We start from the raw sequence: 13,562 nt of genomic DNA on the forward strand, positions 1-13,562 counted from the left end.
ATCATTATTAACCAAATATAAATATATGGTTGTGGAGGCTTGAATATATTAAATATATAATAAGGCAGAACAAATTTAGATAAGAATAGGTCTAGTAAAATCTACATGCAAACAACACACACTTTGAAAAGGCACATCTGTCTTTTCCTCTGAAAGCTCTGAAGCCCGGAGCTGAAGCGTGACCCAGATATGGAATCAAACATGAGTCAGCGCACTCAAACACTCTGGCCCATTGTTCCGCTTCACACCTGCTCCCCAAAATATCACAGTCAGATATCTGCTCGCCTGCTCACATTAGGTTTCAGTGTGTGTGTCGACTAATGCAAACATCTACATGTACATGCAAAGGTTTGGCCCTAACATATAAATACATCATTTCTGTCTCAGAAAATGAGAGAAGACGTAGATAAACATTAACTGTATCATAACCAGAACTTTGAGATCATTTCTGCTGCTTTATTTTATTTAAATTCACCTTATTTTACACAATAATAATAAATATAAGCCTTATTTGTAGAGCACTTACTTGATAATACTACTTGTTTTTTTCCTTTATGTTGTTGTTTGTCTTGTGCCATTAATATCACTTTATTGATAATAACAATGCTTTTTACTCTAATAAATACAAATAAATTGTTTGCCGCTGTGAATTGATTAAATATGAAAAAATAATGTACAAGTATATATTGTAAATGCAAAGTCTTGTGAGAAGATGATCATTCTGTTCATGACGCACATTCTGTCGTTTGATAATTGTGTGTAGAATCTAGCGACATCTAGTGGTGAGGTTGCAGAGAGGAGCTGCTCCGGATATAAACAAAAGGTATATAAATATAAACGGCCCATTTTAGGGTAAAACAAAGATCACTGAATTATTTGATATTTAATTTTCACATTTTAATCCTTTCACCTAAATCCCGAAGCTTGAAATGTGACATTGAATATTAAAACCCTGCATGTTCGCTCTGTGCTCACTAGGGGGCGCCACACAGCCGGTATTGCTGTCGCTGGGGCTCAAAGGATTCTGGGAGATTGTGTGTGCGGAAGCAGCTCGATCAGAGCAGACGTCACTGAGGTAAACGTGTGTAAATAACACGCGTTAACTATTTATACTCACTGTTATTCACGCAGCGTTGCGTCGCCTTCACGTTGTTGAAACGCGGAGTTAGCCTGATGCTAGCTAGCTCATGCTAGTTGGTGCTAGCTCTTCTGTCCTTTCATTGCAGGCTACCGTTGGCTAATCGTTAGCACCGTTAGCAGGAGGAGCTCCAGACATGGTGAGTTGAATTCTGGGAAATGGAGTCTTCAGCTTGGGCATATCATACAATAAAGCTGCTTAGGGCGTGTTTATATAGTTTTAAAGTTATTTAGCATCCCTCTAAGGAATAACATGTATTTAAATGTCATCTTTTCTATGTAGAATGCAGCTCAATGTGCTTTAAAAGATTAAATAAATACAATAAGTAAATAAGGAATAGCTTAAGAGCCATAGAAGCGTTTAGAGGTGCACAGATCAATAAGGAACTTAGAAGCTGAATCCTGTCCTCTGATCTTTGTCTTCTCCACCAGGACGTCAGCATGGTGATGAACTGGTTCTCCAGTCCAGTCTACAGCCGCTACTGGCAGCACTACCACCAGGCCATGTCCTGGAACCAGAAGCACCGGCGGGCCTACAGAAAGGCCCTGGAGGCCGGCTACGGGCCCGGCCACGCCCACGGCCAGGAGCCGCCTCCCAGCAGCCGCCGGCGCCACCAGCGCTACGCGGACTGGCACGGGAAGGAGAGCGCCCGGGAGGAGGAGAGCAGCTCGGACAGCGAGATCGAGTGTGACGTCAGCAACATGGAGATCAGCGAGGAGCTGCGGCAGTACTTCGCCCAGACGGAGAGACACAGGGAGGAGCTGAGTAAGAGGACGAGAGATTGCTTTTATTTCGTAATCATAAATACAAGTTTTAGACACGTGACCGAAAAACATTTCTGCTCCTCCAGAGAAGCAGCAGCAGCTGGAGGCCGAGGAGCAGGACAGCTACGTGCCGGCCGACCGGGACCTGCGCGCCCCCTCCTGGCGAAGCACGGCGCCCCCCCCCCACGAGCGGCCCGGCGAGAGACGCGGCGCCGAGATGAAGAAGCTGTACGGCGAGGACGCGCCCAAGATCCAGGCCATGGAGGCGGCCATGCAGCTCTCCTTCGACAGGAACTGCGACGTCAAGCAGCCCAAGTACTGGCCCGTCATCCCGCTGAAGCTGTGACGTCCCGCGGGCAGCGAAGGGGCCGCAGAGGGTCCGGCGAGGTTGTCGTCTCACGGACGCTGCGGCGTGGGCGTGAAACGGATTGTTGGCTGGCGGAGCCGCGGATGAGGAAGCAGCGGTTTGGGTTCGGCCGAGGGATGCAAGTTATTTTAAGCCCTTTAAAAGTTGCATGAATTAGTGGAGCGTCACTGAGCTGTCAGCTGCTGCCCCCCCGACGGAAACACACGGCTGTGACGCGGGACTCATGTTTGATTTTTTTAAGGGCAGAAGCCGCCTTGTCATTGGCTGAGGGTCAGAGGTACAGTGTAGCCCCCCCCCGCAGGTAACGTGAACACATTCAAACACCACGTGCCTGCGTGTTTCTTTCTAATCTGGTTTTGTTCCCCCTGCAGCTCGGTGAGGCTTCACGCTGCAGCAGCTCCTCTTGTGCCTGTCAACTCAGTTAAAGCACAGAAGCCACTCCCCCTCCACCCCACCCCCCCGTTCACGTCCTGCATCGCTGCCTCTGATTTGGTTGTTTCCTTCTAAACTGTGCGGCTCAGACTCTGACATTTCATCGGGTTAAAAGCGTTGTTGTGTGGTTTATCAGGAGGGATGTGGACAAGTCTCTCCGGTGTTTCCTCCGCCCGGCACAATTTTTGTTGAATGAATTCTGTTTATAATAAAGTGGTATTTGTCCGGATAAAACCAGCTTTGTCTGTCCTGATTTCTCCGTTTCCTCTGTGGACTCCTGATTACATCACCGCCATAAAACACCTCATCCAGCTTTATCCCTTTGCAGAAGCATTTCTCGCAGGCGTCTGACACGGTTCAGCTTCTCTTTCCCGTTGTGTCTTGCTGATGTGCGAGTGCAGCGTGTGTCCGAGCGCACACAGAGGACACACTGTGACGCACGTGTTCCTCCGAGGTCGCCGCCCTTCTGACCTCGTCGCTGCGTGTGAATGTGAAAATGGGCCAAACTCAAAGAAGTGCTCACAGATCCACGGGCTTTATCTTTTATGCAAAGACAAAACAGAAGCTTTTACAATCTGCATCCTTGAAAAAGAAAACGCCGGACGGAGCCGCAGGATGTTTGAAAGGATTTGTTATCCTCTCTCTTTTATCTACATGTTCACATTCATATCAGGCCAGGGCAGTTTCAGTTTGACTGATCCCTTGGGTAACAACCTCAGTACGTTTTCCTACTAGGACCAAGTGTATTTGGTATTTAGGCACATTTAATGTATAGAATGAATGTAGAAATAAGTTAATAAAGCTTGTTTTTTGCAGTGTAATAGATACTCTGTGTATTTGAGGGCTGTTGGGACTAATGATCCACTCATGGTCCCGCCCCCCTTTGGGAAACAGGGCCCACCCCCTCCAACAACCTGTGGACATCATCTGGTACTTCTTACCACTTCTTCTTCTCCCGGGTTCAGTTTCCACCACAGCAGCTGAACAATGGGTAGGTGAACGTTTCCTCTGCACTTCTCCTCCCTCTCCGTCTCACTTCTTCTTTCAGCAGCGGTGCAGAAACACAGGGATTCTCCTGTTCACTGTATCTGCTCTGGTTTGGGTTGCTGTCTCCTCTGGTTGTGTGAGTGCCCGGGGGTTCGAGTCCCGACTTGCACGTCTGCTGCTGATCAGTCTCGAGCCTCAGACTCAGTCCTGAGTTTCACCCCGGAGTTCTCACATCATTTTGCCAATGAACATCATCACGAGAAGGAAAACTGAGAGGGAGAGGAAACATTTGTTTAAATCATTAGTAAATTCCATGTCTGTGTCCACGGAAAAGAAAATGCATGTAGATCTGTGCATTGCAGCTGCTTAGTGCGTGTGTGTGTGTGTGGTCCAAGTAAAACTCATGTTGTGGGGACTTAAATCTGATTAAACAGTCACAATGTGGGGACTTGTCTTCCTTATGGGGACAAAGAGCAAGACCCCATAATGTAAATCATTGAAATCTGAGGTGAAGACATGTTTTATGGTTTGATTAAAGACAAGAGACAAGTGATGAGGGGCTGAAAAATCCAGCATGACTTAAGTGCAACTTTTCCCTAAGGTGTTTTACATATGGAGGAGGAGGAGGAGGAGGAGGAGGAGGAGGAGGAGGAGGAGGAGGCAGGAAGTGAAGGGAAAAATAAATTCTAAGCTCTACTCAAACAGGTAGTGTCACCGAGATTTAAGAGGAGGAATGAGATGTCATATATTTCCAAAAAAACGGTCCACAGTTAATTCCACCGTTTGACCCTGGTCAGGACTGGATCACATTGAGAAACATGACCAAGGCCACAGTGTGAGGCCAGGGCGTAAAAACCCCAAGGTTATATCTCAGGCAGTTTTACGTGTAGTACACATATTCAATCAGGGGGGTGCACAGAGATAGATGTTGATATAAATCACACCAGTTGATCGTGCATGAAAAGTCAACATCTTGTAGTAAAACTCTTGAAGGTGACTTGAGTTTATTTAGTTGTAAACACCGTATCAAAGCTGTCAGAAGTAACGGCTGCTGCCCCCAGAGGCTGATCTGGGGTCAGGCTTCAGCCGAGGTTGATTCGAAACCAGGTGGATGTGATAAAAACGTAATAATCATCACGATAAATATCACATTATTATAAGTTTAAGCTGATGTTTCCCCTGATTGACGGTTTTGAACAAACACAAATAATCATGTGTTATTCCTCTTCAATGTGTTTACACAATGCAAAAGCAATACATGGATATATTTGACTTTTTAATGCAGCTATTGATGGAGATTTCAGATCTAGCCCCATTCATTAGGATCTCATTAGGCCTCTGAACACCTCTCTCTATCTTTCTGCCGTCTCTTTCCCATTCACAACATCTGTTTCCAATGAATCTGTTTATCGCCTTCAGGCCCGGTGAGAAGTGGAGAACAGACAGGATGGAGCCAAGTGACATGAGTTAGAGCGATGGAGGAACCGGAGCAATTTTTTTTTCTGCAGGGAGCCGTCGTAAAAAAAAACAACCTTCTCTTCACCTCCTTTCCCCCAAAAAAACATCAACATCATCCCGTCTTTTATCTGCATCTGCTTCTCTCATCACCCCCCTCCTCCTCCTCCTCATTGTCTCCATCATTATTCTTTCCATTTCCCTCCTTCCTCTTCTTCTCCCCCACGCGTCCTCCTTCATGAATTCGCTCTTTGTGCTATTTTTTTTTTGCTGCAGTTCATCTCTGGGCTCGGCTGAATGTGGAAATTTCATATCCTCTCTCGTCCTCTCCCGTCCATCCCCGAGTGGATGTTGAATGTTCGGAGACTCCAAGAGCCTTTTCTGTTTTTAAGGATTGTTTCGTTCTGACAGAATAAATGATCACTCTCTCTCTCTCTCTCTCTGTCTCTCTCTCAGCTGGGAGAAGACAGAGAAAGTGGAGCGATCCGCTGACCTGATTACATTAGCAGTCGACCAACTGTTGAGCTGGGGCCATACGGTCATATTAACAGTCTGAGGATCGCTGATTACAAATAATAAATACCTTTTTAATTAAGTTGTTTGTTTTCTTAAATTTCTACGTTTTTTGAAAGCTGGTATTTCAGGACAGGAGCTCAAATTTGGTACAAACAGGAAGAAAAGCTTATATTTTGCCTTCAATTCTTAAAATAGTGTTTATTCAGCGTGTGACATACACACAAGATGAGACACGAGCAAATTATATAGTTAAACATCTCAAAACGCTCACACATAAGTGCTTCCCACAGTTTCCAGCATTAACAAGTGCAGAGTTCTCAGTGTTAATTACCAGGACTGTGTTGGTACGAGAGTTGTTTGCTCGCTCACTCACACTAAACGTGTTAAATGTGTTAAATTGACTCTGAAGGTTGCGGACCTGGCAGAACTATTGGTTTTTCCTCGAGCTGCAGTGAGAGACGAGACCAAAGGGAAGAAAACCCAGACGTTTAAAAGTCTGGTCCAACCAGGAAGTGGCTCAGAGAAGTTCCTTTGGGGAACATGGGCTGTAAGAGGTTGGTTTAAACTGCATTAGCTTTGGAAACAAAAGGTGATGTGATGGTATTTTATCGTGCTGGTATCATATATATGAGTTGAACTGTGTGCTGTTTATTTGGATCCGACTCAAGCTTGTGAAGGAGACAGAGAATTCATCTTCTGCATTATTTCCAGCCTGCATTCATGCTTTCTACACACCCACCTCATATTTGCTTTCATATTTTCGGCTGCGTTCCGCTCGTCTTAGCGTTTACATTCGGCCCGACGGCGACTCTCGTGTGTCGGAGTCAGTCATCGTTGAGAGGACCTGTTGCCATGGTGACGCGGCGATGCACAGAGCTCCGAGGGGGGGGGGGGCGTCATATCGGATCTGGGCACATGCGAAGAGTCTGATCACACGAACCTACACAGACACAAAATAGACTTTAGATAAATATACACACACGAGCCACAGAGAGCAGGGGATTGTCTTCCTGCCGCTCCACCACCTCTGCAGTGAGGATGATGATGATGATGATGGAGATGATGAGCCCACCCTGCTTTGCTTCCCCCCCCCCCCACACACAGTGACTCATGGTTTGCTCGCACACCGAAGCCGCGCTCATCCCACTTGGCTGCTGGCGTGTGTGCTGTGGTTCGGTACAGTAGGTCACAGGTGCTGCCGCTCCTGAGTCACATGACTCTCGCAGGAGTCACGTGATGCAGCCTATGCTTGTGTGTGTGTGTGTGTGTGTTTGTGTGTGTGGGGGTTTGGCGTTGGGTGTGTGTGCAGTTGTTGGGATGACGACGACAACGTAACATCATGTGGAGCAGACTGTGGGCCAAATCTGGGCCAACGGGATTAGCAGCTCGTCGGATAAATTGCTGGACGGAAGGGGGGTGTGTGTGTGTGTGTGTGTGTGTGTGTGTGTAGGAGTGTGTGTTTGAAGGTTAAGCCATCCGTACAGAGCGGAGTGAGATATTGAAAAAGAGATGAGAGATATCGATGATTCTCTTTTGCTCTGATTTGATCTTGGTCGTAGAAGGTGGGCATTCAGTCAGGTGTGTGTATGTGTGTGTGTGTGTGTGTGTGTGTGTGTGCAAATTGTGTGCGCGCAGAAGTGCAAGAGGAATTCGTTTGCATGAATTTCCATCAAAGCTGTGCCCATGTGCCTGCTTCCTGTTTCAATCCTCACTCAGAGAAAGAGGGAGAGATAGAAACTCCCGGCTAATAAACAAAATCTCTTCTGCATTTGTGTGGAATATTCCTTTAAAAACACCAGATCCAAATGAGACTGACCTGAATTAAGACCTATTCAGTGTGTGTGTGTGTGTGTGTGTGTGTGTTAGAGATGGATTAACCTTTGTCAGAATCCAATGGTTCTGCACGGGGATGAGAGGGAAGCGTCTCCTCTGGCGGGGTGGCGGGGGGGGGGGAGGGGGTGGCGGCGGCGAAACTGGGTCATCATCACCACCGCAGATTAAGGGCCCGGATCTGGAAACGCACAAACGCACACACGTAGACAAGCAAACGCACAAACACACACTTGTCACAAACATGCAGAGGAACCCGAGGAACCTCTCAGGTGAAGACACTACAGAGGCCAGAGCTTCCGTGTCGCTCTCTGCCAAAGGTTTCCCTTTTAGAGGAAGCCAGAAGCCCATTAAAATGGCACGGATTAGACTAAGCGACAGCGGGAGGCTCGTAAAGCCGCCGCAGAGACACGCCGCTTGTTTCCCCGTGTGCGTGAGTGTGTAGGCTGACGTCTTTGTACGTTTGTGTGAACTGAAGTGATGGCTTCTCTCCAGCGTCACTGATAAAACGCTCCCACTTGGCTAATGGAGGCCGATACATCAATACAGGCAGAAACACACAGGGTGAGACAGAGGAGAGCATCTGAGTTTGAGTCGTTTCTCGTCACATTGTGAAAGGATTTCCTGCTTTTCACTTTCAAGGCTACATACTCTTCAGGCTTTTAGTTTGCGCACCTGAAAGAGCCTTTGTGGAGGTTTCCTCTTCAACCCGCACACACACTGCGGATGATGGATGAGACGCGGCTGACTTCTGTGCAGGAGGTGCACGGTGTCTAGTGCAGCTACACTTAAGTGTGTGGTGTAAAAACATTGGATTTCTCCTCATATTGAAACAGTACACAAGACGTGTGTGTCCTTCGGAGGCTGCATTTGAAGGCCGATTGCGTCACAGCATTTATTTATTATCGCCTCCTATAAATGGGACTAAAACAACAAATGAATCATGTTTCAACTGAATCAAACGGCTAACAGCACACGTGCTAAAACTTTCTCGCCGTGTCCAACTGCAGCTCTGTTGCTAGGCGACACTGGCGAGTGCGGGAGAAGATGGTGACACAAAAAAAATCCTCAAATGTCATTTCATTCTCCGTGACCCAGAGTCCTGTATGAGATGGAGACTCAGAGCTGTGAGTGATCTCCTCAGGCGTGAGACCCACTGTAGGTCACGCTGAGGTCAACCTCTGGGGTCAGAGCTCACAGCCTCAGCGCCGGTGTCAGCGTCTGACAAAAGAGTTTCATCACGGGTCTGGAGCAGCGAGTCGGGGCGGCAGTTAAAAGGTCAACACGATGCCTGTGGTGCTGCTGAGCATCACAAGAGACACCAGGGGGCCGGGGAAGGAAACAATAATCACAATCTATACAATCTTAATACTACTACTAGTAATAAGAATAATAAATATTATAAAAACAAATAAAAACAGTCCTAAAGAGATTAAAGAATGCATTTTAACCTTTGACTCAAAGGAAACTACTGAGGTAATTTACACTCAGGGTGCTAATGGTTGAGTAAGTGTGTTTCTCATGTTCAATTTTTGCTAATGGGCAATAAATACAGCATTCAGCTGGGGCTAATGGGCAGGTCATCCTCTTGGGACCATGAACATTTCCTGAGCCATGCTGCGAGCAGGGTTAAAAACTGCTGTTTAGCCTAATTGGACATTAAACTTTAACTTTAAAAGCTGCCAAATGGAGAATTTAGTGACATTTAGAGGAGAGATTACAACTGATCACTCCACCAAAGGTCCACACACATCATAATGTCAACTAGCATTATGATTCAGTGGGATACTTAAATATAAGTATCGATGTGTGGTATCAACAACTGACTATATTTTTTATTGTATTTTGTTGTCAGGAGAAGAGAGAGACAATGATTGTGGCTGCAGGCCCACAGAGGTCACAGTCTGAGAAAAGGGCGAGGGAGCGCCAAAGAAAAACAATTTTCTTTTTTAAATTTAAACTACACTAAAATAACCTCAAAGCAACATCGTTAATGATGATGATGATGATGCATGCTCTGATGTCCTCTGATTCATCTACCTGCTGATCTCCGAACTCCACGTCCACAAGACGAAGAATGAGTGCACGGACATCACTTCTATATTTAACAAGTGACCTCTGACCTCTGAACTCTAATCAATCAGTAAATCGTGGAGTAGGCAATAAAACAGAACAAGTAAGAGGAGGTCATCTACTACTCTTCTTCGTCAATTTCGTCTTCAACGGTGTCGGCTCCGACCTCTTCGTAATCCTTCTCCAGGGCGGCCATGTCCTCTCTGGCCTCAGAGAACTCTCCCTCCTCCATTCCCTCTCCCACGTACCAGTGCACGAAGGCCCTCTTGGCGTACATGAGGTCGAACTTGTGGTTCAGGCGACCCCAGGCCTCGGCGATGGCGGTGGTGTTGCTCAGCATGCACACGGCCCTCTGCACCTTGGCCAGGTCTCCACCAGGAACCACCGTGGGCGGCTGGTAGTTGATGCCCACCTTGAACCCGGTGGGACACCAGTCCACAAACTTGACGTTGCGCCTCAACTTGATGGCGGTGATGGCGGCGTTGACGTCTTTAGGCATCACGTCTCCACGGTACAGGAGGCAGCAGGACATGTACTTGCCGTGACGGGGGTCGCATTTCACCATCTGATTGGCCGGCTCGAAGCAGGCGTTTGAGATGTCAGCCACGGAGAGCTGCTCGTGAAAGGCCTTCTCCGCAGAGATGACCGGGGCGTAGGTGGCCAGAGGGAAGTGGATCCGAGGGTAGGGCACCAGGTTGGTCTGGAACTCGATCAGGTCCACGTTCAGGGCGCCGTCGAAGCGCAGGGAGGCGGTGATGGAGGAGGTCACCTGTCCTATCAGTCGGTTGAGGGTGGAGTAGGTGGGGCGCTCCACGTCCAGGTTCTTGCAGCAGATGTCATAGATGGCCTCGTTGTCCACCAGGAAGGTGCAGCTGGAGTGCTCCAGGGTGGAGTGGGTGGTCAGGACGGCGTTGTAGGGCTCCACAACCGCCGTGGACAAGTGAGGAGCTGGATAGACGGCGAACTCCAGCTTGGACTTTCTCCCGTACTCTTCAGAGAGACGCTCCATCAGCAGAGAGGTGAAGCCGGAGCCGGTTCCTCCTCCAAAGGAACGGAAGATGAAGAAACCCTGGAGACCCGTGCACTGGTCGGCCTGCAGGGAAACAGGGAAGTTAAAACCTTGTGATGTCGCTTGGATCACAATGGAAAACCTAACACGTGAGAAGATGAGCTTACCAGTTTACGAGTCCTATTGATAACCAGCTCGATGATATCCTGTCCGGTAGTGTAGCGACCACGGGCGTAGTTGTTGGCTGCGTCCTCCTTCCCCGTGATCAGCTGGTCCGGGTGGTAGAGCTGCCGGTAGGTTCCAGTTCGAACTTCATCTGAGGAGCAACGAGAAAAGCTAATCAGTTGTGTTCCGTTATCAGATATTAAATGAGAGAATGTCAGATTAATCATTTAAATAAGCTGTTTGACAGCATTTTTCCTAATTTCAACAATGTTTGAAAAAGTCTTATGCCCCTGCCTCTCCCCTTTGTCAATTCAAGTTATTTACCGATGACTGTTGGCTCCAGGTCGACAAAAATTGTTCTGGGAATATGTTTTCCAGATCCAGTCTCATTGAAGAAGGTGTTGAAGGAGTTGTCTCTCCCTCCACCGACTCCGCTGTCGGGCATCTGCCCGTCCGGCTGGATGCCGTGCTCCAAGCAGTAGAGCTCCCAACACGAATTCCCAATTTGGCAGCCGGCCTGGCCGACATGAATGGAGATACACTCACGCTTTAGAGATAGGAGAAGGGATCAGAGGTCAGTCTCCAGTTGAATCCATGTTAGACAACTTCTGATACAGAGTGTGGTTTAAATGTTTAACAGAAACACTCACCATTCTCTGAAGATGTTTGCTCCCTCCGACGTTTCAGCAGGAACGAGTATAAGAAATAGATTGTCCCTCTTATCGAAAGCTAGATGTAGCTCCTGCCTTTCTACTTGTTTGCCAATGGACAGCTGTGGCTCCTCAATGTGTAATGCCTACTCATCTACTTCTTCGTTTAGTTAATAGGCGTAAAAGGTGGAGGTGTAAAGAGAAATGTTTTGGGACCTGTTTATGGGACCTCGGTTTTAGTTTCCTTAGATCAAAGGAGCTCCTTTACATTCCATTTGTATTTCAAGACATTTTAAGTCCCAGTTATTACCAGAGACTGTGTATAAAGTCTTTGGTGATAGACTTACTATAGACTTAATTTAAGTCTATGGTAAGTCTGTATATAGTCTATGGTAATAGACTTACTATAGACTTCATATACAGATTTACCATCATATACAGATCACCTCCCCCCCATGCTTCGGCCTGCTTTTTGAATATTATATATTTGTATCCCCCACCTGGGGACCATTTATTAAATAGATTTTGGGAACAGAGAGATAAGCAAGACATCTTGGGTGGATCACCAGCCCTTGGTGATGTGAAGTTATTATAAGTTAAGTCATTAATCATAAAAGGAAACAATATCGGACAAATGACACTCTGAGCTGCACTACTTTCCACCATAAAGCTTCCTGATGGAGCTGTCCCAACTGTAACTTGAATAAACCTATCAAAAATAAAGTCTCTGATCCAAGTTTATGCCTATCATGTTTAGTAGTTCATTGGATTTGATGGATCCAATACATTACAAAAATTTGAAGCTGTAACTTCAACACACATTTTGTTGCGTTGATCTCTGAAGGGACTTTCTGACGCCCCCTGAAATGCAGCATTAGTTTGGCCCAGAGACCAAGCTGTGTGTGATGGTGTGTGTGTATGTGTGTGTGTGTGTGTGCGTGAGTCTGTGTGCCAGGGGTGAGGGTGAGGAGTGCCAGGGAGCAGTGTATCTCATCTTCTGGAAGAGTCCTTAATCTGTGTGACCCAGCAGAGGATTATGGGCCTTCTGGGAGAAAAATGGTTGAAACTCACCCCCAAAGCCTGATAACTGACAATCTAAAGAGGTTGTGTGTGAGTGCACTTCGATGTTACTACACAAGGCTTTTGAATTCTGAATTAGGTAATTGTATTTTCTTTACACACAGGAGCAAAACACAGTTTATATTACAGTAACACAAACACGACATAGTAGATGGAATATGTTCTTGTTGGTTGTTTTGTGAGTCCATTGGCTTTATCAATTCCAGAATGTTTGTTTGTTATTAATTGATACTCAGGTTTCTTCACGGGTCTCTGCGCAAGTGAGGCCTTCAGGTCCGAGTGATGGACGACCTCTCGTTGCTCCAGCAGCATATGGTGAGGAGCGGGTGTTAATTTCAGCCCTCGGGGGGGGGGGGATGGATCCACTAAATGTCATATATGTCAGGTTGGCTGCTCTGGCGTCTGATGTTTTGTTGTTGTCGTATGAAACATCAGGGGTTTGGGGTTGGGTGTGGGGGGGGGGTCCCCTTTGTCTGCAGTGTGTGTATCTGTGTGGTTTGTCGGGGGGGGGGGGGGGCGGCCGGAGCTTTGTCTGAAACAAGGCCACGTGGGCCTGATTTAAAACCTTATTTAAGAGGATTCGGGGCAGATGGCGTCCCATTGTTTGAGGATGTGTTTATTATTAGAAAACGGGGTGAATTATGGAACCCCACCCCCCCCACAACCACCACACACACACACCCGCCACCACCACACACACACACACACCCCACCCGTCTGTGGATAAACACACCACACCCCTCCTGTGAACCTTTTTTTCAGGGCCTCAGGGTGTCACCTCGGTTGACTTGTCATTGGATTGCTGGATCCTGGGCTCGGGCCAATCAGGATCCTCGGAGGCAAACAAAGGGTAAAGCCTGGCGCGTGGCTGTTTGGGTGATGAGACGCTCTGATTGGTCCATTGCTCTGAGTCAATGGTCAACAGAACCACAACCAAGGAAACCACACAACCAACAAATAGAGACGTGAGCATTTCTCCCAGTGGGACCAGCTCATCGTCAAATTTCACCACTAAGTGTTAAATCAACTCTACTGGAGCTTTGACTTGTTTGTCTTTATCAGAAAACCAGTCAGTTCCTGGCGTCACTTTCCCACT

The 13,562-nt window shown here is 47.2% G+C and overlaps 2 protein-coding genes across 3 annotated transcripts; one reads left to right on the top strand and one right to left on the bottom strand.

Moving 5' to 3' along the window:
• The first annotated feature begins 1,023 nt into the window (after window positions 1-1,023).
• On the top strand, window positions 1,024-2,924 carry gemin8 (gem (nuclear organelle) associated protein 8). Of its 2 annotated transcripts, XM_061067067.1 has the most exons (4): window positions 1,024-1,075; window positions 1,227-1,277; window positions 1,570-1,903; window positions 1,989-2,924. In XM_061067067.1, the coding sequence occupies exons 2-4, from the start codon at window positions 1,275-1,277 to the stop codon at window positions 2,246-2,248; spliced, it is 597 nt and encodes a 198-aa protein (XP_060923050.1). In that variant the 5' UTR covers window positions 1,024-1,075; window positions 1,227-1,274; the 3' UTR covers window positions 2,249-2,924. The 2 variants fall into 2 exon arrangements, with proteins under 2 accessions (XP_060923050.1, XP_060923049.1); XM_061067066.1 differs by having other exon boundaries at window positions 1,033-1,277.
• Window positions 2,925-9,683: 6,759 nt separating this feature from the next.
• Window positions 9,684-11,295, bottom strand: LOC132996653 (tubulin alpha chain-like; the record flags this gene model as incomplete). Its single annotated transcript, XM_061066977.1, has 3 exons — window positions 9,684-10,655; window positions 10,739-10,887; window positions 11,061-11,295. Coding segments are annotated over 3 exons (1,356 nt in total), but the record flags the coding sequence as incomplete, so codon positions are not given.
• Window positions 11,296-13,562: the final 2,267 nt, after the last annotated feature.

Source organism: Limanda limanda, chromosome 23, assembly GCF_963576545.1.
Source record: "Limanda limanda chromosome 23, fLimLim1.1, whole genome shotgun sequence".
Taxonomy (NCBI): Eukaryota; Metazoa; Chordata; class Actinopteri; order Pleuronectiformes; family Pleuronectidae; genus Limanda; species Limanda limanda.